General features: G+C 40.4%; 1 protein-coding gene across 1 annotated transcript in view; it reads left to right on the forward strand.

Annotated features, from left to right (window-relative positions):
• Positions 1-383: 383 nt before the first annotated feature.
• The window catches only part of ZBTB41 (zinc finger and BTB domain containing 41), a 207,527-nt gene continuing 182,732 nt past the window's right edge, over positions 384-25,178 (forward strand). The window contains exons 1-2 of the mRNA XM_085601841.1: positions 384-621; positions 10,872-12,108. Coding sequence (XP_085457967.1) covers positions 10,962-12,108 — 1,147 coding nt within the window. The 5' untranslated portion in view covers positions 384-621; positions 10,872-10,961. The remainder of the gene's footprint in view (positions 622-10,871; positions 12,109-25,178) is intronic.

Genomic DNA, 25,178 nt, shown 5'->3' on the forward strand with positions numbered 1-25,178 from the left:
CTCGGAATTTGCCTCCATGCCAAGTAACAGGCGATGAAACTCGCTGTCTACTTGCCGCAGAAAGCGACGGCAAGAGTCTATTGGGAGGGGGTTGATTGACATGCTCGTCACGTTATGTTGAGTCCTAAAGTTGCGAAATGTCTCTAAATAGGAACTTAGACGCCAAGAAAAACTCGCGTACCGTACCGTTGCACATACGACAATGAACAGACCGACTGACGACGACATTGCCTCAACCAATCCGCCAATCACTTGCCACGGTACTGTCTCTGAAGCCTAACAGCCAATGACAAAAGAGTATTGTCCTAGCCAATCATATCGGCAATCATTTTCTCTAACAAATCAAAGGTCATTTCGCATTCACTCAACTGCCGAATGTCTTCTCCAATGTGAGTGGTTGAAAGAACCCGGGTGCTGAAGATCTGGCTCTGCTACCAGTGCTATCCTTAGATAAGGAACTGAAGACCTCTGTTGAAGGAGTGATAGGGATCAAGGTGTTTCTGTCTCAAATCATGGACTGTCTATAGAAATTCAGAAAAGATGGCACATAATGGGTTGAAACAGAGACGGCCGTTTCTTTTCAGAACACTCGCACCTGGACGGGCTGGAAATAGCAATGAGGTAGAGAGGGAATGTGATATGTGGGAGGGGGTAGAGTCCCAGGCAAATTGGGAACGGGCAGGTGTATGATATGAGACAGTATGCTGTCTGTGGGTGTTGTGACTTTAGTGCATGTCCGATATTGACTGTGGAAATTGTAAGAGTGATCCACTGGTGAGGAGACAGTTGAGGGGTTCAGTAGGAGTATGAGATGTGTGAACAGCTGGAGCTACTGGTGGAGTGTGGGTGTAATAAAAACACGCGAAAAATGCTATTTGTAGCGACGTATTTATTAAAGGAGCGTTTAAAGTACCAAATGTAATGTCGTGTGGACCGTTCATTAAACCGTGGTTGTCAGGAACATTTGGAACGATACGTGAAAAGTAAAACTGCAGAAGTAACTGAAGAAAACGCCACCTCAGAAGCGCCTTTAGCCCACTTGGTATTTTAGGAAGCAGTGACAGGGAGAAGGAGAAAAGATGGGAGAAAGATGCTGCAGGAAAGGACTAGCCTGCTGCTACCTTACTGAACCTTCGGGTAGTGGTTCCCACCCTTGACTTCTGGGGATCCCCACTTAATCATTACTGGAAACCGGGTACCCCCGATGAATCATTTTTGTACTCCAGGGACCTCCCACTGAGTCATTACTGGAAGCTGGGGGCCGGGCCTAAGCATTGTCAATGGTTTGACCCGCACCACAAAAAATGCAGTACAAAGCATTCAGTAAACAAATACACAAATTATGACATATTTAATTTAATTTGCAAATATAAAAAAAACGAAATATTAATTTACATCTCAAGTTATCCCAGTGTAGGGTGTCTGAGGGCTTTACATCACACACATGGAGGCAATAAATCATAGAAGTGTATACATCAATGTACAGGAAATTTTACATGAGACAATGAGAGTTATAAGGGGTAGGAATCACATATTAGCCATACTTGTAGACATTGTATGTTAAGAGTCAATGGTCAGAAGGAACACAAAGTCAGGATATAAAATGTAATGCAGTGATTGTGGTTTTCTATACTAACAAGACTATACCGCCCAGAGGAACCCTTCTTTGCAAACTTGGAATAATAACAGATCGAGGGAAAAAAAAACAAGCAGTATCTAAATCCATGATTTAGCAGCTCCTTGGTGTCTGTCAATAGAGCTTTGTGCTATATTAGAAGGATTGCAGCCTATGAAGTGGAATTATCTTACCACTATTATCATAGATCCTCAAAATTGATGGGCATACAAAAATCTCTGCAACAGGTGTCTTAATCCTATACCGTATTTTAACATGCAGCCTCTTTGTGGCCAATTAAATAAGCTGGAACAAATTTACTGTCACATATGTCCTTGTTGCCAATTTCTTTGCAGAGTTTATTTAAATGCATACGTTGACTACCAGACTCTGCTTTTCAAGCTGTTCCCCTTGTGACTCCAACCCCTTCCTCTGCCACATCTTAACTTCCAATTTATGGGTTGCCAGAGTACATTTTTTCCAATTCTGACACTGGTTCCGTGAGTGAGAATATTGGTCTTGTGCCACAAGTGGAGCTTTGTTTCTTCTATAACAATTGGACCTGAAATTCCAGCAAATGTGGAGCATCCAGTATCTCAGTGATGTAGTTTCTAAAGCGTCCATTAGTTTGTGTCAAAATGTGCATGTTGGCCATCACCGCTTGTCAGTAGAGGGACTTGCCCTACGCGTTCCATCCAAGGTTGAGGTCTGTGTGCCAGTTGACTCTTGCCAGTTGTCAGCAGAGCACAGTTCTCTAATAGTCTGTGGTTGTTCCAGCTTACATAGACCCTTGGTTGAGGCGTTTTGATCTCATTCCTCTTGTTGACAGAGTCTTTTTAATTGTATTTTGAGGTTTTTACATTATCTTGAGGTAGTGGAAAGACTCACACCATCATTCTACCTCTAAGCGATTGGTGTGTTTGCTACATACCTTTTACTTGTGGGGGTTCTAACAATGGGATGGCTGACAAATCTTGGGGAGGGTGTGCTAAACTTGCAGATGAATGGTAGCATATTTAAATGAGTATGACCTTCACTTCATGGACCCATAATTCTTTGTGCTCTTCATAAGGAATTTTGAAGAGGGTGCAAGACATCAACTCTGCATGTTTATTTCCAGGAAGGGAAAAAAAACGTAGCATTGCATTTACTAAAAAGAATAAAGATCTTTTGGCACAGTTATTAAGATGCCGAGGAAGAGCTATACAATTGTTACAGTGGAAAAGAGAAGTCATTTGTGCCACTATATATTGTGTCTTGGGACTCTGGATTTAAAGATGCGAGGCCTTCAGTTTTGAATTCTCTATTGCTTTGCAGTATTAGTGTCTTTTTAAAGTTAAGGAATTATTATGTGAGCACAGCTTGTGGTTTACAAAAGAAGTGTTGCATAATTCCGATGTGAGCTATATTTAGTAAAGCATTTAATGGATGGAAATGCTATTGAGTATGTGCAGTATTTTAGTAAGATGTTGCGCTATTATATTTGTGGGAGAACTTTTGAGTGATGTAGATACTGTGTCGGCACTCAAGTGCCACCCCCAAAGAGTTCTGCATTAGGTGTAAGTCCCCTCGTTGTTACATGACATTATGTGACTGATAAGTAAGGTGATTCCTTGGCCTTCTCAGTAAAGTTTAAACTGTCAATCATTCACTGGTGTAACAGTATGTTCCATTCATGTTGACCGATAGCTGTATAGAATACAGACCTCGAAAAATCATTAAAATGTTACTAGACCTGCTTGTAGAGTGACTTGAATAATCTACTCGAACTACCTGTAATGCTCTTGACCCATAAACCGGTTTAAAATTGTATGATCTTAGGGAATATTTAATTTTACTGAGTCACCTTTTTCTTCAATTATCACTTATGAGAGCACCTTCAAGTGTGTGCGTTCAGCATGTGTGCTGTGCAAAAACTCTTTTATTTGATTTAATAGACTAAACTTCTCCTCCGTGTATAATAAAAATCTAGCCCACATAAGGGTACACATGGCCCCTGACTTACCTCTTAGTTTATTGCTAGCGAGGACAGAAATCTTTCTCAGTTCAAGTTTAAGACCTCTCGCAGTTAATAAATATATTACTAAAGCACGATGTGGTAGCACACTGTCCTTTACAGGACATTTACATTCCATTGAAAAGGCAACAAACCTTGCCACTGACATTTTAAGTGTTAAATCTGTTTAGCATTCAAGCAATAATGTGTGGAAATCAGGTTTCAACAAATACTTCTCATTTGCACATCATCGGGTAAAGTGTTTTGATAACTGGTAAAATATTTGTTTCCATCAACACCTCAACATTTCTAAAAATGCTTTCCTAACTACTGAAATATTTTGGAAATATCTGTACAGCTCATTTAGATGCTATTTAAATGTTGTGTATTAGAAGAAAATTACATCCTACAGCTTTAATTTTGCACTGTGTGTTCCCCAGCATTATTGTCAGTCAGTTCACTTTACTTTCTCTGAGGGTTTTGTTAACATAAATCCACAGGATAAAACAAGCAGCAGTTTGTAAGAAGACATAAGCTGACATTTGACCTCTGTCTTTCAGCACAGCAAATGTGGCAACATAAAAACAAGATTTAAAGGCATATCTATTGCTCATTTATTTTCAGAAAACCCATTCTTTGTCAGAGGCTCTCTTGCCAGACTGGGCCAGTAAACCCTAAAAATAGCTTGCCATGATAAAATCGGATTTGCCTTAGCGAGTGGGCAAGTAGATTTCATGGGGCCTTGAATAGAGTAGGGATTTATAAAAGGCATGATCCCCGGTTTGCCATTGTACCACTAGGACCCATAAAAATATACCAGCAAAGACATAAGGGATGACCCCTTGAGGTCATGGATGTTTAAATCTTTCTAAAGGCTGAAATACAAAACATCTTATAGAAATGAAGCAATAGGTTGTCCCATACACATGGCCTAAAGACAGAGAAAGTGCCACTTACCGCTTCTAGAAGGCCTTAGTTACGGTTCTCTTAGGTGAAGCGGAGACACAGTGAAAAACGATTTTTATGGAAATTATGAAAAAACGTTGTCAGAAAGGAAAAATAGCGACGTGTCTTTGGAATGCATGTTGTACCATATATAAGGTTTAGAAAGCGATCCATTTTGGAGCTGGGAGCCAACGGCACTCCCCTCTAGCCTCGGGAACGCAGTCAACTATTTGGAATTCGAAGATGAACGACTGTATTTTTGACTTACTGTTTTTATGAAATGGCTGTTGATACAGACCCAAGTATCACACATTGCCACAGAATAGCTTTAAAGAAATGCACCCTCCAACTGCATTTGTGTGATGATGACGTTGAACATAGCAAGCACACTTCTGCAAGACTTTAACCTGAAAAAAGCAGTAGGCTAGAGTGACATTCATCCAGTGGCAAAGCATAAATTCTGGACAAAGTAAAAGTTCACTTCTTTATTAAAAAAAAAATGTTAATAGCACTGCCAAGGACACACCCAGGATCTGGGGCCATAGACTCTGTTTCCAACCTGGCAGTTCCCCAATCTATGTTTCACCTCCATTCACTTTAAGATAGTGATGAACTGCTGACAGGGAGGGGCAGATGGAGGACTGGTTCAGTAAAATGCTAATAACGGATAATCAACATTATGTCATCAACCATAAGAAAATGACAAGGCGCCAAAGATAAATCTAATAATCTCTTTGAAGGATTGTGTATGAACGCCAAAATCACTGACTGTGAAGCTCCTTAGAGAATGCCACACTGGAGCAGAACTAGGAAAATGGACAGGACTCAGTCAGAATCAAATTTGGCAAGCGAGGAGAGGATCAATCCTCCAATATTATGGTCCAACATATAAGATATAAAATGGATATGCCAGTATTTGCAGGGGTAGGAAAAACCCTAGCATGGGCAGTAAGAGGAGAGGTGGTGATCTAAAAAATCTGGTTGTTGTGTAGTAATTGCTTTTGATAGGCAGGGGAATGGGGTGCTCATGCTGGTAATGTTACTGCCAGGTGACAGAGACCAGCTGGTTTGCAGTGAGAATCTTTTCAATGATATAGTTTGGTTATGTTGTTTGTTTTTGTCATATTTTGTAACTCTGTATGCATATGGGTATTGGGCGCTGTAGTGTTTTGTGAAATTGGGTTTGCTAGTAGAGGATGCTTGGGAGTCAGTGCTGAATGCATCTCCTTCTTGGAAGTTCTGGGAGTTTTGTGGTTTCATAGTGTGGTGTAGAGTGTGTTTCTATTCTGTGCAAAGAGAGCTGTGTGAAATCTGTGGGTGTTGTGAAGGCTTTTCATGTTCAGCAACTGCATGTATAATGAGAGGTTTCGGGACTGAGAGAGAGATCTACCAGGAGAGGCGTGGGGGACCAGGAGCAGTAGATCTGTATTGGGTGTATGGATGATGATGATTTATGAAGAACCACTGGTGAATTTGTCAATAATTATTAACTGAAGTATTTGGCTCACTGACAAATTGGAGAGAGGCAACAGTTGATTTGAATCTCTGTAGTATTTATTTTTTATTTATTTTATTTTGAAGGTTTTGTATAGCGCGAACAAGACCCTTGCGGGTATCAGAGCGCTTTACAGGACAAATATGGATGACCGAAATACACAAAAATAATATAGGTTATAGTAATACAGCAGTAGTAGCTATTACAGACTGGCAAGTATATACAAGGTTGTGTAGATAGGTCAAGTGAATTTGGCTAAGAGAATCGCTTTCACTTCTTTTTTGAAGAATGCCGTGGGCGGGTTCTGTCTTGTTTCTGGGGGCAAAGCATTCCAAATCCTGGGAGCCATTCCAGAGAAGGAACGGTTGTATGTTTTTTTCTTGGTAAATCGTTGTGGTTTCAGTAGAAGATTATAGGAGCTCCTAGTGGTTCTGTTGCCACCCGATAGTGTCAGTTTTTCAGCTAGGTATCTCGGGATTTTGTGATGGAGTGCCTTGTGTGTCATGCAGGCTATTTTCAGGTAGATTCTGGCCTCAAGGTCTGGGGAGATATGACAGGTTCTTTTGGAGCCTGTAATGAGTCTTGTAGCTGCGTTGATTGAGGCTCTTAGAGGGGCCATCGTAGATCTGGGAAGGCTGCAGAGAGCGATACTCCCATATTCAATTCTGGGGATTGCGAAAGCTTGAACTGCCTGTTTGAAGTAATTTGCGGGCAGGAGGGGTTTCAATCTCCTCAGAGTGTTCATCTGGAAGGTTGCTCCTTTAGTGGCGATGCTGATGTGTTTCTGCATATTTAGCTTATTGTCCAGAGTTATTCCCAGCGATTTCGCTGAATCGATGATGAGAGGTTGACCATTGAGTGCTGTTAGGTGTTGCATCCACTCGAGGATGATTGCTAATTGGTTGGGAGGGGCGATTGAGAGGAATTTGGTTTTGAGGGTGTTTATTTTTAAGTGGTTATAGGCCAAACAGGTCTGCGTTTCTTGGAGAGTTGAGTTGAGCGATTTGATGTCCTCTAGTGAGTTGATCTTTATGTATAGTTGTGTGTCGTCTGCGTACATGTGCTAATGGACATTCAAGGAGCTGAGAAGATCGGTGAGTGGTTCCATAAACAGGTTAAAAAGTGTAGGGGAGAGGGATGATCCCTGTGGTAAATGTATATGTACTTGTATAGCGCCGAATCACCCCTAGGGGTATCTCAGCGCTGTATTCATACCGCTGAAGGAACCCTTCCTGGCTTTTCCGTGTGAAGTGTCCACTCCTGGGCACCCCCATGTTGAAGCCAGGCATCCCAGCGCTGTTGGGGCCGTTGTGGAGATTAAGCAAGCTATTGCCCAGAGTTGCAGCGTGGGACCCATGATTAGAATAGGCACTGAGGCGAGAATATCTGGTCCGAGGAATTTATAGCCCAAGACCCTGCAGCGGCGGGAATCGAACCCTGGTCCCGGACCAGTGCTCTGCATCGAGATCTGCCGCTCTAACCATTGAGCCACACTTCTCCACTAAAGTACTCTTAAAGTGACTGGGGTGGGCTTGGATAGGGATTGACTAACCTTGAAACTTTGTGTTCGGTTATGAAGGAAGGAGGTGAACCAATTTAGGACCGGACCAGATAGTCCCATTCTGTGTTACAAGAGATCTAGTAAGTTGTCGTGTTTGACAGTGTCGAAGGCCGAGGATAAATCAAGCAGGATTAGTAAACAGGCTTTGTTTTGGTCCAGAATTTTTACTGCATCATCAATTATGTGGGTCATGGCTGATTCGGTACTGTGCCCTGCATGAAAACCTGATTGAAATTGATTGAGCAAGTTGAAGTAGTCTATGTGGTTACTAAGCTGTGTGTGAACACATTTTTCTAGCAGTTTTTGCCAAGGTGGGGATGTTGGATATATTGGGCGGTAGTTATTCAGGTCTGATGGGTCCAACGATGTCTTCTTTAAAATGGGGGAAACTTGACCTGCTTTAAGGATATCTGGGATGGATCCTTGCAGGAGAGAGGTGTTTATAATCCTTGTCCATAGAGGTACTAGTATTGGGAAGAAGTCTTTTATGTGGTTTGCTGGGAGAGGGTCAGAGAATTGATTGGAGTGATTCAGAGCTGTCAGCGTTTTTAGGATAGTATCCTCGTTATAGGTGTTGAAGGAAGCCCAGACTGACCGACGGAGCTGACGGTTGGTTTCACTTTTTCTACAGAGTTTGCCGCAGGCTGGCCCTTATCAAGGAGGCCCTCACAGCCGTTTTGTACATGCTTACGCCTACTCAGAAGCCACATACACATATGCCCTGAAGAAGTTCATTGTTATCAGGGCTCGACAAATCCACTCGCCCGCTCGCATTTGCGAGGTAGAATTAATGAGGACGAGCTATTTTTAGGTCCTACTCGCCCTTTCTGGCGAGTAGGAAAACAAACTAACTTTTGTCCTCTGTCTTTAAAAATGGAGCAAATGTGACAAGATAAAAAGATTTAAAGGCATTTTTATTGCTCACAAAGCGAATGAGCAATAAAGATGCTTTTAAATCTAGTTAACTTGTCACATTTGCTCTGGTTTCAGAGACAGAGGTCAAGTAGGTTGCAGTTAGGTCGAGGAGATTTTTCAAGGTACTAAACCTGCAGGACTAGTACCATTTTTCTGATTTTTCGGGCCATGCATGCGTTGGCTGACAATTTCCTACATTTGGGTTTTTACAATAAAGGATTGCTTAAGACAACTTAACAAAGACTAGAAGACTTATTGAAAATAACTCTTTACTTATACGGGTGATGCACCACTCCACTTTTGGGTTCTGCGTTGTTTTTGTGGTCGAACTTTGCCGAGCCACTAAGAGGGGTCATTAGCACAGACCGTGAGGAGATCCTATGTAGGTCGGTATGGGATAATAGATCATTAAGCAGGTCTGTCTTTATGTTTTCTGTCTTTGTTGTGAAGAAGGAGGCAAATTCTTCGCAGGTGGGCAGTGTGTCAGGATTAACTTGGGACGAGTGGGAGGGAACCTTAGATTGAGATTTGATTAGTTCAAATAGCCTATTTGGGTGATTATTGGCTTGGTCTAGTTGTTTGCTGAAGAAGTCTGCTTTAGATCATCTAATCTTTCTGTAATGTGAGTTTCGAGTACTTCTTAGTAACTTGAGGTGGTCGCTCTCCATTGTCGTTCAATTGCTCTTAGTGATCTGCTGTCTTCATTTAGCCTACCATCGTACCAGGGTTTTGAGTTTTTTATGGGGACTCTTTTCAATTGTAGGGGAGCAAGGTTGTTTAATACCGTGTTCATAGCGTCGAAGTAATGATTAGTCAGATCATTTACCTCATCTAACCCTTCTGGTGGGGGCATGGGGTTGGGACTAGAGGTTGCGAGTAGGTCGGGACTGATATTTTTTAGGTTCCTCTTCCAGATTTTCATTCTCGTGGGTTGGACAGAGAGTGGTTTGACTGGTTGATTGATATGGAAGGTAATGATGTGATGGTCAGACCAGTCACAGGGGATGATCGATTCAATCTGGGTGTGTTCCGCTTTGGAAATTACTAGATCAAGGGTTGAGCCTTTTTCATGGGTGGGGCTGCCTCAGATTTGGGACAGGTTAAGGTCGGATAGGAAAGCTTTCGGGCTATTAGCCTCTGGGTCCTCAAGATCATTCCAATGGAGGTTAAAGTCCCCCAGCAATATTTGAATGTTTTTTTGTCTGATGTTTGTGGCTAGGATATCCATGAAGTGTTCGATGAAGGTGAGGTTATTCCCTGGAGGGTGGTAAAATGAGTGTAGTGAGCATATAGGTTTCTTATTGTTAGTGATGTCTATACATAAGTATTCACAGAAAGAGAGAGCTGGGGAGATGTGAGCAAAGTGGATTACAATACTGAAAAAGCGTTGATGTTAAATGAAATAAATGAACATAGTGAAATCGAAAATATATATAATTATCAAAAATGCAAAATGTTTATGAAAATGTTGAATAAAAAAAAATCAAAACGGTCCTCTTTAGCAAGAAACATTTTTTACAGTGCCTTAATTCTGTTGTAAAAAGTTTGCAATTCTCAAAAGGAAGTGGCTGGCATTCCTCAAAATCCCCAATCTCCCTGTCACTCACACACCAACATTACTCCTTTTAGCAGCTGCAGCGAAAAAACAGTCATAAAGTTGCAAAACAATTATTCTTTTCAAAGAAGAAAATTGAAGAGACAATTCCACCTGCACATCTCTCAAAACTACCATCAGCCAAAAAAGGACTAATAAATGCAATGAAAAACAGGTCTGCGTGCCAGTCTATCTTCGAGCTAGATTGTCCACATGTCACCAAAACACTTTTTACTCCAGAATTCCAGTGTTTCTCTCTGTGATTTTTCCTGTTTGTGTTTTAGAACATTTTGTCTTGTGTGGAAGGGAATGTTGTAGAAGCTTTACAGCCCTTTTTCCAAGTGACATTCTGGTTGCTAAATTCCCCCTCTCCTGTTATAGGACCATACCTACGACTTGAGCCTTTAATGAGGGCATTTAACAACTGGGATAGTCCTGGGCAGTGTGGTTTTACAATGCTATAGTAAACATACTAAAGGCTAAGCAGCTATTAGTACCACCTATAAACTATCCGAAGAACAGGAGGAGCGGGAGTGTGTCTGTGCCTGGGTGTGTTTTTCCACATGCGGCTGATGTCCAACCAAGCCAGCATTTTTGCTCTTTCTCCTTCCCATGGAAAACCGATACTCAACTGTATTTTGAGTTCATCTTATAATTCATTTAAAAAAATCTGATCCCCAAAAAGAATATCTACCTTTTAAATACAGTTTTCTGTTTTGGTCAATAATAAAGATTCTCTTATTTTTTCAGATTGTCAATCCCTGTCCCTGGACATCTCAAAGGAGTGATCCAAGTAAATGCTGGTATAGCATTGTAAAATCCTTATGAACACCTTTATGTATGACTGAGTTTATTGAAATGAAGAAAAGAAGAAAGGCCCTAAAAACTCTTGGAAGCAAGGTACCTTCCCAGGATCCTAAAGCTGCCTCAGAACATATTTTAGCACATGACTGCATATCAAACCTCGGCACTTATTTGGGGCAGGAAAGTATTCCAAACCCAACCGCATCTACCCACACACTGCCACAGCTCCCTGAACAAAGGAAGCTGATAAGTTCTATGCAGTACAATAGCAACTTGCTCAAGTACCTGAATGCAGATCGGAAAAAGCAACCCTCCTTCTGTGATTTGGTGATTAAAGTTGAAGGCAAAGACTTTTCTGCACACAAGGTAGTTGTGGCCGTTGGCAGCAGCTATTTTCATGCATATCTGAGCAAGAACCCTCCCACTGGTGTTGTCACTCTAGATCATGTCACCCATTCAGTTTTTACGCATTTACTTGAATTTCTTTACACCTCTAAGTTTTGTGTGTATGAAAATGAAATCCCGTTGGTCTTGGAGGCGGCCAAGTTTTTAGACATTATAGACGCTGTTAACCTGCTAGCAACTGAAAACGTGTCCACATGTGTGAAATCAGAAGAAGGAGTTGAAAACCCACCAGCAGAAAAAACTGGAGATGAATGTACTTATAAATCACCAGCTAGTCATCAGTGCTCTTTGTGTAGTCGCAGTTTTTGTTACAAGAAATCCTTAGATAACCACTTGGCTAAAGCACATACTTCTGCTTCTCCTCCTGAAGAAGAGCAAGTGCACCAGTTTCAGCAGGAGACGGAGCTTCCAGCCGGACGACCAGCACATAATCTTAAATGCCTCGTGACTTTTGAGAACAGTGATGATGAAAGTGATGTCCTGTCTGACTGCAGCTCTGAGAGAAGTATCTGTGACAAAGCAGATTTGGAAAGAAATGACTTTAAGGACTCTGAAAGTGAATTTGCAGCAGAAGTGGATGATTTGCAGGAGGACATGTATAGTGAAGACACTGAGGATGAAGAGGCAAGTGATAAAGAGCATAATGATATTGAAGAGGGACAGGGGAGTGCCGAGCCGGTGGGAAACTACCCTGAAGGATTATCCCCTATCATCACTGAGATTGGCAGCAAAAAATTATTGAAATGCCCCAAATGTGAGAAGACATTTGATCGAACAGGTAAGGAGTAACAGCACTTTGGCAAAATGGTCTGACTGTTGCAGGAATCGCAAGTTAAGTAGAATTTCTATGAAAGGTTTCTAAAGTATTTTATCTGGAGTCCTGCATTAGATTTTGATTGTGTTGACTTGACCTACACCACTCTGCTCTATTCAAACTCATTTTCATTGCTTACCTCACCTCCCTCCATCACCTAATCTTTTCCCTCAGCACATCTCTCTCCATACACAAATCATCCAGAAATGAAAAAATAGTGACCGACATCAATAAATGCCTCAGACAGTTGAACAACTGGACTAAAAACGACCTCAAACTTAACTCTGACAAAACAGAAATAATGTGTTGAAATACTCTTCTCAATATCCTTATCAAGCAGTAGACAAGCTGGATGTCAGTTAGGTACAAAACAAATTGTTTAAAAAGTTTCTTCGGTCTTTCGGTAGCAGCAAAAACAGCAGAGGCCAAAGACAGTTATTAAAAAATACAAAAATCGTCTCTTGGAAATACGACATTTAAAGTGTGACGCAGTAGAAGAAAACCATCTCTCCTGTGCCTAAGGGCTTTTCGAGGTCATACCACTTTACACCTATCTATCTAATAAGTAAACTTTTGTACTAATCCAGCACAGATGATAACCAATCATACTTTCTTTCTATTTCAGTACCATGCAACTTTCAAAAGGTATGCATAAGTCATACCGTATCGCCTATACTAATGTGAAAATAACTCAATAACTGTCCTAACGTGCATTAAATGAGAAGAGAAAATGTAACACAAAAATGTCTATACTATAACAAGTACCTGCTATATAAATATAATTCATTACCTCAAATAATTAGAATGGGGAGAATATGTTAAAATGTATACTCGGATAGCTGAAGAACAGTAGTATTTCTCCATGCACACTATTTATATACAGATATCATTTGAATATCCGTCTGAGATTCAAATCTCTTGTTACTTTGTGTGCAAAAATATGATATGCTATTTTAATCTATTTAAAGTACTGAATGCAAAAGACACAGAAATCCCAAATGTAAAATAAAAAAAATAAACAAAATTACGAGATTATATTGTTTCCTTCATCAATATTAAGGGCCTTCCCGAATAATGATTTTGGCAACCATTTGATTTAATTTGAGTTTCCGTAGTCATTTAGGTGGATCATGTCACATGACCAATATCAACAGATGTTACAGATCGACTGTTGCCATCATGTGTTTTCTCAAAATAAATCACCAGTGGTGTTTTATCCATTGTTCGGTTGCTCTGAGTATGATTTTGTTTTTACTATCAATAAAAGATCTGGTTTCAAGCTTCCTGTTAGCCCCTACAGCTTCTTTACATCTATTTACATCTATTTAAGGATATAATAGATGTAAAACATACATCATTTAAAGTAGTCTGTTTCATTTAAACTGGTATTTTGGTTACAAGATGCTACAAATAGTTAAATACTCGCTGTTTTGACCAGTGCTTCATCTGGCAATTTTTTTATTTTTTTAATATATTTTATTTTTTGTTGGGGCATAGAAATAAATTCATATTCAAACAATCGTTCCAAGAGATTCCAAAAAAACTAAACAATGGAATAAGAATTTAAACATTTTGTACCAACATTACTCTCATGTGTACAAGGCATTTTTTCAGTTCATTATTACTCTTTTTGAGAGGTAATTATTACATTGGAAAACAGAAAAAAGAAAGAGGGAACAGAAGAGAAACAAAAAAAGAAGAGAGAAAAATAGGAGAAAAAACCCTATACACTGATAGCAGCATTGTTTTTATGTACAGAATTTCAGTTTGCTATTATTTCAGGGGCCCCCAGCCTCCACTTTCCACCGATACATTGGAACACATATTGTTTTGCCCAGCTTTTTGGCCTTTTGACCTTTTCTTTCATAAATTCCTTTCTCCAAATTGAAAGTGGAGAGAAGCCGAGCAAGCCATTGCGAGAAAGATGAGGCCACCGGATCTAGCCAGGCTGTAGCAATACAAATCTTAACCACTGCCATTGCCAAAAAAATAAAGTATGGTTTAGCACCATCAGATCCTGTGCTATTAACCCCCAGTAACATCACTTCTGGGGTTAAAACCACATTAACCTTCAGGGTTAGCGCTAAGAACTGTTCTATACTTTTGCTAAGAGCATCCAGCTGTGGGCAAGTTGAAAACATGTGCACCACATCTGCCCAAGCAGTTTGACAGCGGGGACAACAGACACCCACAGACCTACCCCATTTTACTATTTTATCAGGTGTATAATACAAGTCTAAGATCGTTTTAAAGTGCTGCGCATGTAACTTTGATGAACAGAGTATACTATGTCCTTTGTCTAAGGAATAAAGAAAACCGGATCTTTTAATCCCGAGCCATTGATCCCATTTTTCAGCCTGTCTCTCTAAGTCGTCTGGCTGCATGGCGATCAACTCCCTATAGATTCTACTAATAGTACATCCAGCTTCATCCCTCAGACTATCAATCGTGGTATTCTTAGCTAACCCATTTGGACCCGCTGTTTTCTTCCCCAAATAGCTGCATACCTGCAGGTATTTCAAATCGTCATTCCTATCTACCCCATATCTATCCTGTAGCTCTGAAAATGGCCTAAGTCCAGCTACATTAACTAAGGCCCCCACTACACCGACCCCTACATCTTTCCATCGTTTCATTATACAATCATGAAAGACTGTTGATAATGCTGAGTTCTTATATAAGGGGGTATAGTAATTTATTCTGCCTATCCAGTCTTTCTTTTAATAGTCATCGACACCTGGCCTGCTGCCAATAGGGTCTTGAATCTTACCTTCTTATAGTAACTAGGTTCAGTGAATCTTAAAAACAAATTTTTAGCGTCCTTCCCCACCAATAGCTCATAAATATCTGGTACCCTCCCCTGGTTCCAGGGATCGAAGGGATCCCCCCCCCCCCCCCCCCCCACTAACGAACACATATATTGTAATGCTGATCCTAAGTAATATAATCTAAAGTCTGGGACCGATAATCCTGCTTTCTCCTGAGGGAGAGACATAAACTTCATGGCCCTCTTGTCTTACCATATGCCCATATAAATCTTCACCAATCCGTCCAACTTTTTAAACCATACTGTCAAAAATATCCAAGGTATTGATCTAAAAAGAAATAAAACTTTAGGTAAAAAAATCATTTTCAACACATTACAGTGACCTATCAATGATAGGTGAAGATTATTCAGCCAAGCAAAATCCTGTGATCCCTTCTGAATGACCGGGGCAAGATTCAGCTCAACGATTTCCCCACTATTGGATGAGATATTCACTCCTAAATACATTGCCGACTGCATGACCCGGGGGTCATTCAGTCTGAGATATTCATTAATTACGATTTGGGTTTTAGGCTGATTAAGAGAATACCCTGATATTTTCCCAAAGGCCAGTGTTTCTTTTACAATTTCAGCCAGAGCTGATTCTGGTATTGATGTAGTAATAGCCCAGGATCTTGGTATCCATCCCACAACTGCTTATAGGCTTTATCATGGGGTTGGCATCAATTCTGTGAATCAAGGGGTCAATATAGAATGCAAATAATAACGGAGAGCAGGGGCCGCCCTGCCTAGTCCCCCTTTTACCTTAAATTCCTCAGATTGTCCTCCCGTCAACACCAGTTTGGCAATGGGAGCAGATATAATACTCGTAAAGCTTGTTATAAAAGCCATTTCAACCCCCAACTGTTTGAGGACCACCCACAAAAAGTCCCAGGAGACCCTGTCAAATGCTTTCTCTGCATCCAAAAGAATAAGTGCCATAGGGTCTCCTGAGACTGATGCTGTGTCAAAGAGCATGATGACTCTTCTAACGTGATCTGTAGTGCCCCTCCCAGGTATGAATCCGTGCTGTCTAGGCGAGATAACTCGAACGACAACAGGGCTCAAACGATTTGCCAGGACCTTTGAGTATATTTTGGTGTCTGTGTTCATCAGCGTGATCGGCGGATAAGAACCTGGATCTGTGGCTGGCTTCCCCTTCTTCAAGAATACCACTATACTGGCTTGTACCCCGGATTCAGGGGGTGGCTCCCCCACTTGTACCCCACAGAGCATTTTGAGAAGTCTTCTCCAAGAACGGACCAGAACATTTTATAAAACTCTAGTGGAATTCGGTCTGGGCCTGCGGGCTTCCCTGCTGCGAGCTCACTGAGTGCTTTAAATATTTCATCACACGAAAAAGCAGCAGCTAGAGCTTCTCGATCTTCTGAGGAGAATTCCTCCAGACTGCTAGCATCTTGATACTCCCTAATTACATCATCAGCAATATCCTCCCTAATTTTCTCAGAATCGTATAGTTTCATATAAAACCTACGGAATTCCTCTCGGATTCTCTGAGCTGTCGTCACCAAATTCCCATGCTCATTCTTTTTTGATATTATCTCGTTCTGTATGTTCTTCTGTCTAGTTCGAATTGCTAATATGCGCCCTGATCGCTCGCTACACTCATAACATTCCTCCTTTCGTGTCAAATATTTCTCAGTGACCTTAGCTACAACCACATCCCCTATTGCTGCTCTAGCTAAGGCAAGCTTATTCAGTATACCCTCAATACTGTCTCCAGGCTCTATTGCCCTGACTACATCCTCTTCCACTACTCTCAATCCTTGGTATAATTCAATTAAATGTTGGCGTTTATTTCTAGAGTGGCGTAAGCTAAAACTTAGTGTCTCTCCATGGAAACCTGCCTTAAGAGCATCCCACACGCTGCCAGTTCGAGCACTCCCTCTATTATATCCCAGGAATTCTTCTATCCATGTTTTCATATGGGTGATATATCCCTCGTCCACTAACAGTACTCTTTCAAAAGTCCAGTTCTGTTGTGCCCTCTCACCCCTAATCTGTAATATCTCCAAGACTAGAGGACTATGAACTGACATTATTCGGGGAAATTTTTAAATGCAGCATTTCGCGATTAGGCCCTCAGAAACAATAAATAATTCAGTCGGGCCAGTGTGCCGTGAGGAGCTGAAAAATAAGTACTTCCAGAGTCAGATTCTGCTGTTTATAACTTTCTCCATATGTCTAATAATCCATTGCCTTCTTCTAAGTGGGACAAAGCACCATGACCCCTGGTCTTTCGGCCTTTGTATAGCCCCGGGCTGCCACCCCAACACACCCCAATCCCACTGATGTTCAAATCCCACACATTGTAATGGGGGTCAACCATCCTGCTAATTCTAAATTAAAAAAGTGAAAAACCTCGGGGGTCATCCCCCGTTGGCCCGTATATTGAGCACAGGGTAAATTAAAAAGTAGACGTATGTAGCTCTGCAATGACTCACCGCCCATATTTATCGCCCAATTGCTTCTTGCAAACAACTTCTTTTCCCCAGGTTAAGATGGTGACCCCCCTAGTTGTAGTGCCCTGTGAAGTGTGTGCTATAAGATTATACCCTAATTGATCTAAAACTTTTTTTTCCGTTCCCATAATGTGCGTGTCCTGGAGACATACAATATCAGACTGCAGCATTTTCAAATCTTCCGCCACCCTACTCGTTTTCTAGGATCATTTAAGCCACAGATATTAACCGAGGTTTTCCTTAAGTTTCACATGATAATTATTTTATTCTTTCTACTTCTTGGAAATACCACCTCCCTCCATTAATTACAGCCTTTCTTATTCTTCTTTTCCCAGCTCACTCCACCACCCCAGTTCAGACAGTTCTCATCCCCTTTGGTATCGCTTTCTTCGCCCTAATGTGGGCCCCTTGCTCACTTTGCCACTGGATTCAAGATAGCCTGGCTGATGAGGGTTATGAACCTGAAACCGGACCCAGGATGCTTGTTTCCGGTCCAGGGAAGACATGGCTTGAAAGTTCGGTGCTGGACTGTTCCCATGAGGCACAGGGTCAGACTGATCTGCATATGGCCATGTCTGAATTGGGGTCATGGAGTGAGCTAAAGAATGATGATGGATTAAACCCAGATCAGTTGACTGGGGGTGAGTGTTTGATTTGCTAAAACGCTCCGTCCATCATCCCCTTTGGTATTGCCATATTTTTTATATGGCATCTCCTTCCATACCTATTTATAGAATTTTCAAACTTAATGTAGTCCTTGTTAATCGTGCAGGTTCTTTTAGCACACCGAAATTCCCTATTTGAAATGCTAGCACTAATGTGTTTGGGAAGACAGTTCTCCACAGAGAGATTTGGCTTTCAAGATACACCCTTCCTAAAAACGAAGCACTAATCATGTTGTGAATTGCATTAACACTTCAGCACTGATGATACGTTAAATAAACGTGAGTCCTAGATACCAGGGATTGTGATTGAGATTATTGCTGCAGACACAGAGCTTTTTTTTGGTTCAAATATGTTGATAGTGTTTTCAAAAGAAATTTTATTAAACTCACCTACATCCATCAGCTGGTGGCCTGCACAGAATACCACAACATGGTTTCAGATTGAACAAAAAGAAAACACCCCAACAAACCCCCCATTCCCAATCTCTAGTCTTCCACAATTAAATTAATAACATATATGGCAAGATAGAGCTGTATTTCAGATTAGCTATATGTGGTAAGCAACCTTGATCACTCTACGTTTGTGCCTCTTCCAGGCATCTGTGACATCTCTTCTTATAATGTGTAGGAGTCATATCAATCTAGCTATTGCAGGAGAGGTCTCTAAATTCGATAGAGAGGTAGGGCAGAAATGTGGTAGAATTTCCACAAAGACCTTCCACCTCTGTTGTTTGCACATCATCAGATTTTCCCTTAACAAGTTCTGATGGTCTCTGGTAACATGCTCTAATTTCTGGAGGCTTTGGTTTGCCCCACAGTGAAATAATATACCTTGCTTAGCTGCGCAAAGACCATCTATTTCCTTCTGAGTAAATGCAGCAGGAATGTTTGGTAATTAGGTAGGCCTTATGCTGGGAATCTGGGGAACTTAGTTTGGAACATTTGGTCGATTGATTTAATAATGTCTTCCCAGTACCTGTGTATTTTAGGCAGTGCCTTAATAAGTGGACTATTAATAGTAATGGGGTGTCCCAGTGTCCCGCAGAACCTGGGGTATTAATAGTATATAGTAACAATCGGTTCTGTAGGCAAATGCACAATTTCTTTGAATATTTGTATCCTGATTAACTAGGAAATGCCTATAAATGGTGTGAAACGTATATATTTAGACAGAATAAAATAATAAACAGCACACAAAAACTGTGCTTTGCACGGTATATTGATATTCATAAATCGTGGAGAAACACAAGTGTTACATCTCAAAGACGCAGGACTGTTATGCAGCAGAAGTAATAACATAAATTTGGGCCTTACTAGATGTGCTTCACATGAAACAAAATGCAATCTACAAAATAATTGACAATAAACTGAAAACACAAAATCACTCAGCTGGGCATCCGTTAACAACTCCTTAGAATACTCAAACATATATCCTCAATTCTTGGCGGTAGATATGTGAGACATTGGTATGGAACACCTATTCATATCTTCGATGTTTTGATCCTTTCAACGATGTGTTTTCATGAAAAACATCACAGTGGGTCTTCCTCAGGACTAGAAAATGTAAATACAGCCTGTGTGATGAAGGATAATGCGTGTCAGTGATAAATCGGCAAAAGGAACTTAATGGATTTAAAAGGGGGTATAGCCAGAGAGTTCTCACCTATTCAGAATAGTAACATCATTATGCTTGATGCTGCGCTAAAAAAAACACAACCCTGTAAAGCAATACATACCCAATCACCATGCGATGTGGAGAAACATACATTGGTGAGAATAGAGAAAGATAGGATAAACACTCACCTCCATGTGATGCAGTAGAGTACAATGGATCAAGCATATCCAGGAACAAAGCGGGTCCTAAATAGGGACCTGTGTCACAAGGATGCAAGGTATTATTGGTAAAAGCACTAATATCACACGAGTGTGAGGACAAACACACTACAACACTCTTACCTCGTAAAAATGAAATTGTTCGGATTTGGGAATGTATCCAATCTGAAAAGCTCTACACTTGTTGGGCCCCAGGCAGAGGTTTCGCTGGTCAGCAGATACCGCGAACATTCACAAAGGATTCTCTTCATCAAAATTAATGTATTTCAAAGCACTGAATTGCAAATAATATTAATGAAACGATTAAAAATGGGGGCAAATGGTAACTCGACCTAGCCCCTGCCAAAAGGCTCACCTTATTGACTTTCTCAAAGCGAAAGGGAATACATCCGATCTCGGCTACGGCTGTCCAGATTATTGAGCGGCGAGGTTGGATAAATACTGGTTAAAAAAGAGGCCACTGCGAGAGCGTGCTCGCCAAAGATACAGCCACATAATTCCAGTGATTTTCCTGTAATCAAATCAGCATTCCAATGGATCGCATGTGAGGAAAGAATGACACTGCATATGTGGCACTGTGGCCCACCGGGTTACGAAAACCTTGCGATCTTAGCAATGCGTCTGACTTGGCCTGAATGGAAATAAAGGAAAGAGTGTCATACAGGGTAATCCTTTCCTTAAACATTGTCATAGTCCCAAAACTATGTCAATTTGATTAACTAAAGCTGTTCACATCTCTGATTAGAGGTTGATTACTTTTATTGTGGCAGGTAAAAGCCAAAACGATCCTTTACTTGTACAATATGTCTGAGTGCACATGACTAGGGAAGAGTGAGAAAATTTCACATTCCTATACATGTAAAATCACGTTGATATATAAAAACATATACTTTGGAGCATAAATAGTATTTCATATACACATTTGAAAACCACATACAGACTGTCAGTATTAACACGAAAATCCATACCAGGTGATAAATACATCTGTTAGGACTGTGTAACTCAGGAAAGTAAATTAAAAACATATTAATATGTTAATATGCCACAGGCGAAGTACACATTAGTATGATATGTTGATGAGCTGCTCATAGTGACAGCGTACCCTCATCCCTGGGTTAAACTCAAAACACATGAGGGCATAATAATCCGACAAATGAGTAAACTGATACCAAAAGGCAATCCTACCCTGTGTGGAGGAGGGCCACTTGTCTGGATATCTCCTCAGATTCATTGAGACCCTGATCGACCGTATTGAGCACATGTATCCACTTGCACTCTCTTAAATTTAGGGTGGACAATATGTCACCTCCCCATGAGTTTTGAATTACTCTCTCTAGTACCCACCACCTCTAATTTTCTGCCTGTGCTGCATACAATTAAAATGAATAACCAGTGGGGGGACCCCTGTGTCTTACAGCGAATCATTTAACAATGCTGGAGAATTATAACTTAGACCTGTCTCGTCTGATCTACGTAGAGCATGTCACATGAGCATACAATTGCATAGATCACATCCACTGAGTTGCAGTTCATGTGATGTTTGGGTGTGTACTGACGATGTAGATGTGTGAAGTACCTCCTTTCCACAGTAAGGTTGCAGGTCTTGCAGCGTCCACATTTGAAATGGCCCATAAATGGCAGCAACATTAACTGAGTCCTCAAATCAGGGGTTTGCAGTGTTTTCATGAATAAACTGACCACAAAGTATCTTATATTTCTCCCCTTTTTGAAACCAAACAAAGGTTTCTCTTCTGTGTCGAGTTTGTCTGAAATCAAGGCCCAGGATTGCTAAATGATCTTCTTGAGTTTGTTAGCTCTCTTATCCCACTTTATCTCTGAAACGCATTATAGTTTATGACACAGACAGTATTTACATTTTCTAGTCCTGAGGAAGACCCACTGTGATGTTGTTCATGAGCTTACATTGTTAAAAGGGTCGAAACGTCGAGGATATGAACAGGTGTTCAGTACCAATGTATCACATATCTACCGCCAAGAATTGAGGATATATGTTTGAGTATGCTAAGGAGTTGTTAATGGATGCCCAACTTAGTGATTTTGTGTTTTCTGCTTATTGTCAAATGTTTTGTAGAGTGTATTACGTTTCATGTGAAGCACACTTAGTATGGCACCTATTTATGTTATTATTTGAGTTGCATAACAGTCCTGTGTCTTTACTATGTAACACTTGTGTTTCTCCACGGTATATGAATATCAATATACCGTGCAAAGTATAGTTTTTGTGCCAGTGTTGTTTATTATTTCATTCTGTGTAAAAAAATACGTATCACGCCATTTATAGGCAATTCCTAGTTAATCAGGATACAAATATTCTAGGTAATTGAGCATTTCCCTCCAGAACCAATAGTTAATAAGTGGATTAGCATATCTCTTTCTGCACAAGCCTTGCAGCAATTCTCTGTCTAACGTTATCCCCTTGTTGAAACCTGGAATAGTTGTAGTGCCAATAGAGCATTAATTTGAACGTCACATGTTTCACTTTTGTTCTAGATATAGTGTGTATTCCATTGTGTATGTCTTCCTACAATTTCTCTGTGATTTTGTGCCTGATTCCACTTCCCACGGTTTTTGTACAACAGACCTCCTCACCTTGGGTTTTCCATAAAATATTTTTATATAGCTTGGACACAAGTTTATTTTCATCATCCTTCATCAACAACAACCTATCACATCTCTTAACAAACCTTGAAGCATATGTTATATTTAGTGGGTGGGGCACCTAGTGTCACACCAGAGACTATCTCCTTCACTCTAACTGAGAGGTTAAAATATTGTTCAATTTTGTCAAAAAGTTCAAAGGCTAATGCAGAGGAAATGTTGCCCACTCTCAATCGTCCCCTTGCAGTCCAGCTTCTGAATAGATGTTTTTCCAAAGCCCCCTTGATCTGGACAATATGCATGCTTTTTTTCAACTTTTGACAACAGTGACTCCATGTCTGTCCCACAGCAATACAATAAATATGCCTCACTGAACAGGTAATAGTCATGCTAAATCATAAATTCTACAAAATAGAATAACAACTTCCAGTGACTATAATAGGAGGCTTCTCTCACAGAAGAAGTCTAAAAACCATCTTTTTGTCTTATGGACATTGACAAAAAGCATATCAATAAGAACCCAATCTGCTTTTATGTGTAGCTCTTCTAACTGATTAATCAGGTCGTCAGTATCTCTAACATAGGATGGTGAGGCGGTAATGTAATGTATCTGAAAATCATTAAGATTTTTCGACATGTTTTTTAAAGTGTTTCTCATTATTGGTCTCTTTGAAAGTCTAGCAGTAGATCTGTGGATTTTCGTGAGAAAATAAAGAGCTACTATAACCAGATCTAAATGTTTAAATATTTAACTTTCTACTAAATGTACTTCCACTCATCCATGCATCTGTCTTGTTATTCATTTCGATCAGAGTGATTTAGTAAGATCTTCGTTAAGTTTTTATATAACATTCTCTGTCATTTACTTGGCTATTGACTTTTTCAATGTATACTGTTAGACATAATTGCAATATTTTTGCCTATGTGTAAAAGCTTGATTACAATCGAGTCAACTTTGCTCAAATTCTTTTAATGGTCTGTGACAGAATATGCCTTGGTTTGTGACTATTTTTCCTCAAGCATTCACCTGAAAAATAAGATTTACGCCCCTCCCAAAAAAAACCTTTACACAAAACCTATACATATCCTCAGCGGACAAAAAATGGTTTACATTTTAGAATCACTGTTGGGGCATTTCATTTTATTACCCCCATTTTTCCAAGCAGAAGTTAATCTAAATTGATATAAATTAGCAAAGCACCTAACATGTCTAGGGCCCCAAACAAGTGATATCTTGACAGATAAAATAGATTATTTTGTTTTTTTATGCAAAGAATTTACATAATCTCAGTTTTATTTTAAATTTTAGCAAATATTGCCAACATTGTCAAATCACTATTTGACGACAGGGCAAAACCAGTCTGAGGTTGCTTGTGTTCTGCTTCAGGGAGAACCTGGCCTGGCAGTTCTGGCTCCACTGTTTCCATGAGGAGCAGGGTCAAGACTGATTTGCATTTGGCTGAGTCTCAACTGGAATGGCATGGTGAAAAACAATGGATTGGGATGCAGCCAGAGTGATTACCAGTAGCTGAGATTAATTCAAGCATTCCATCACCATGTTGTTTTTGCATTCCTAAATTAAGCATAAGTACACCATAACCTCATGTATGCAACATTGCGTCTAATTGCGTACCAATATCTCCCAAGATCACATGCAATTAATCTTCTCAATAATCTACACAAACCATTTCTAAACTAAGAATTGAACATATTCTCTACCAACCACCCACAGTCAGACACTTTCAAACAACAGGAACAGTCAATCAATGGCTTGCCAGATCTGCACGAAAGGCAGCCCAGATTGAAAATGCATTATGGTGCTCTAATAATGGTAGTTGGGCTATGCAAATGCTCTTAACATAATATATTCTCCTGGGGAAATTTGGCACTTTTGATGAGATGTAGTAAATTGGGTGATGTGTATGGTTTTAAATGCTGTTTCTGTATGGTAGATCAATTTTGGTGCTAAAATATAGTTCATTAAGAACGTATTATGCAGATGTGTCTTTAAAAGTACTACATGCGCAATGCTAGGAAGGAGTTCAAGTCTTAGGGCCATAACCCATGCACCCTTAGTCTTCAATCACGAACAGTTATCAGTGCTGAGTTCAGTTCTCACAGGGTTCCTGGTGTGCTTGTAGTATTGTACAGATCCCAGTTTGGGAATAAGGGCATGTCAACATCTTGCCCTTTGTACGGCGTCTGTTTTACCTTCGTTCAGTCTCTTGAACCATCTTTTGTTAATCATATGGGCAAAGATTGAGTGGTTACTGTGGGAGGGATGCAGTCAAGTGCACATTGCTGTACATTTCTACAGGTATTCAGGGCCCTCTCTCCTATAATCTTTATGGACCATGACAAAGTTTTAAAATCAAATTGTAAATGAGCGTTCAAAGCTCTTGTCTGATGTTATCTTGTTTACTAAGGTGAAGACATATTCTAGTGGTATGGTGCAGAAATCTTTGGAGCCTGCCAGTGAGTTTCTTGGGAGCACGGTAATAGACGATAGCACAGTAGTCGAGACAAGCCATGATGGAGGCTCTCATAGGGTCAATACAGTGGCTGCATGGAGATGCCATAGAATATTTTGAAGGAATACCTGAACGTTCACATAATGTGCTACTTTTC

The sequence above is a fragment of the Triturus cristatus genome, chromosome 4_2, assembly GCF_964204655.1.
Source record: "Triturus cristatus chromosome 4_2, aTriCri1.1, whole genome shotgun sequence".
NCBI classification, from domain to species: Eukaryota; Metazoa; Chordata; class Amphibia; order Caudata; family Salamandridae; genus Triturus; species Triturus cristatus.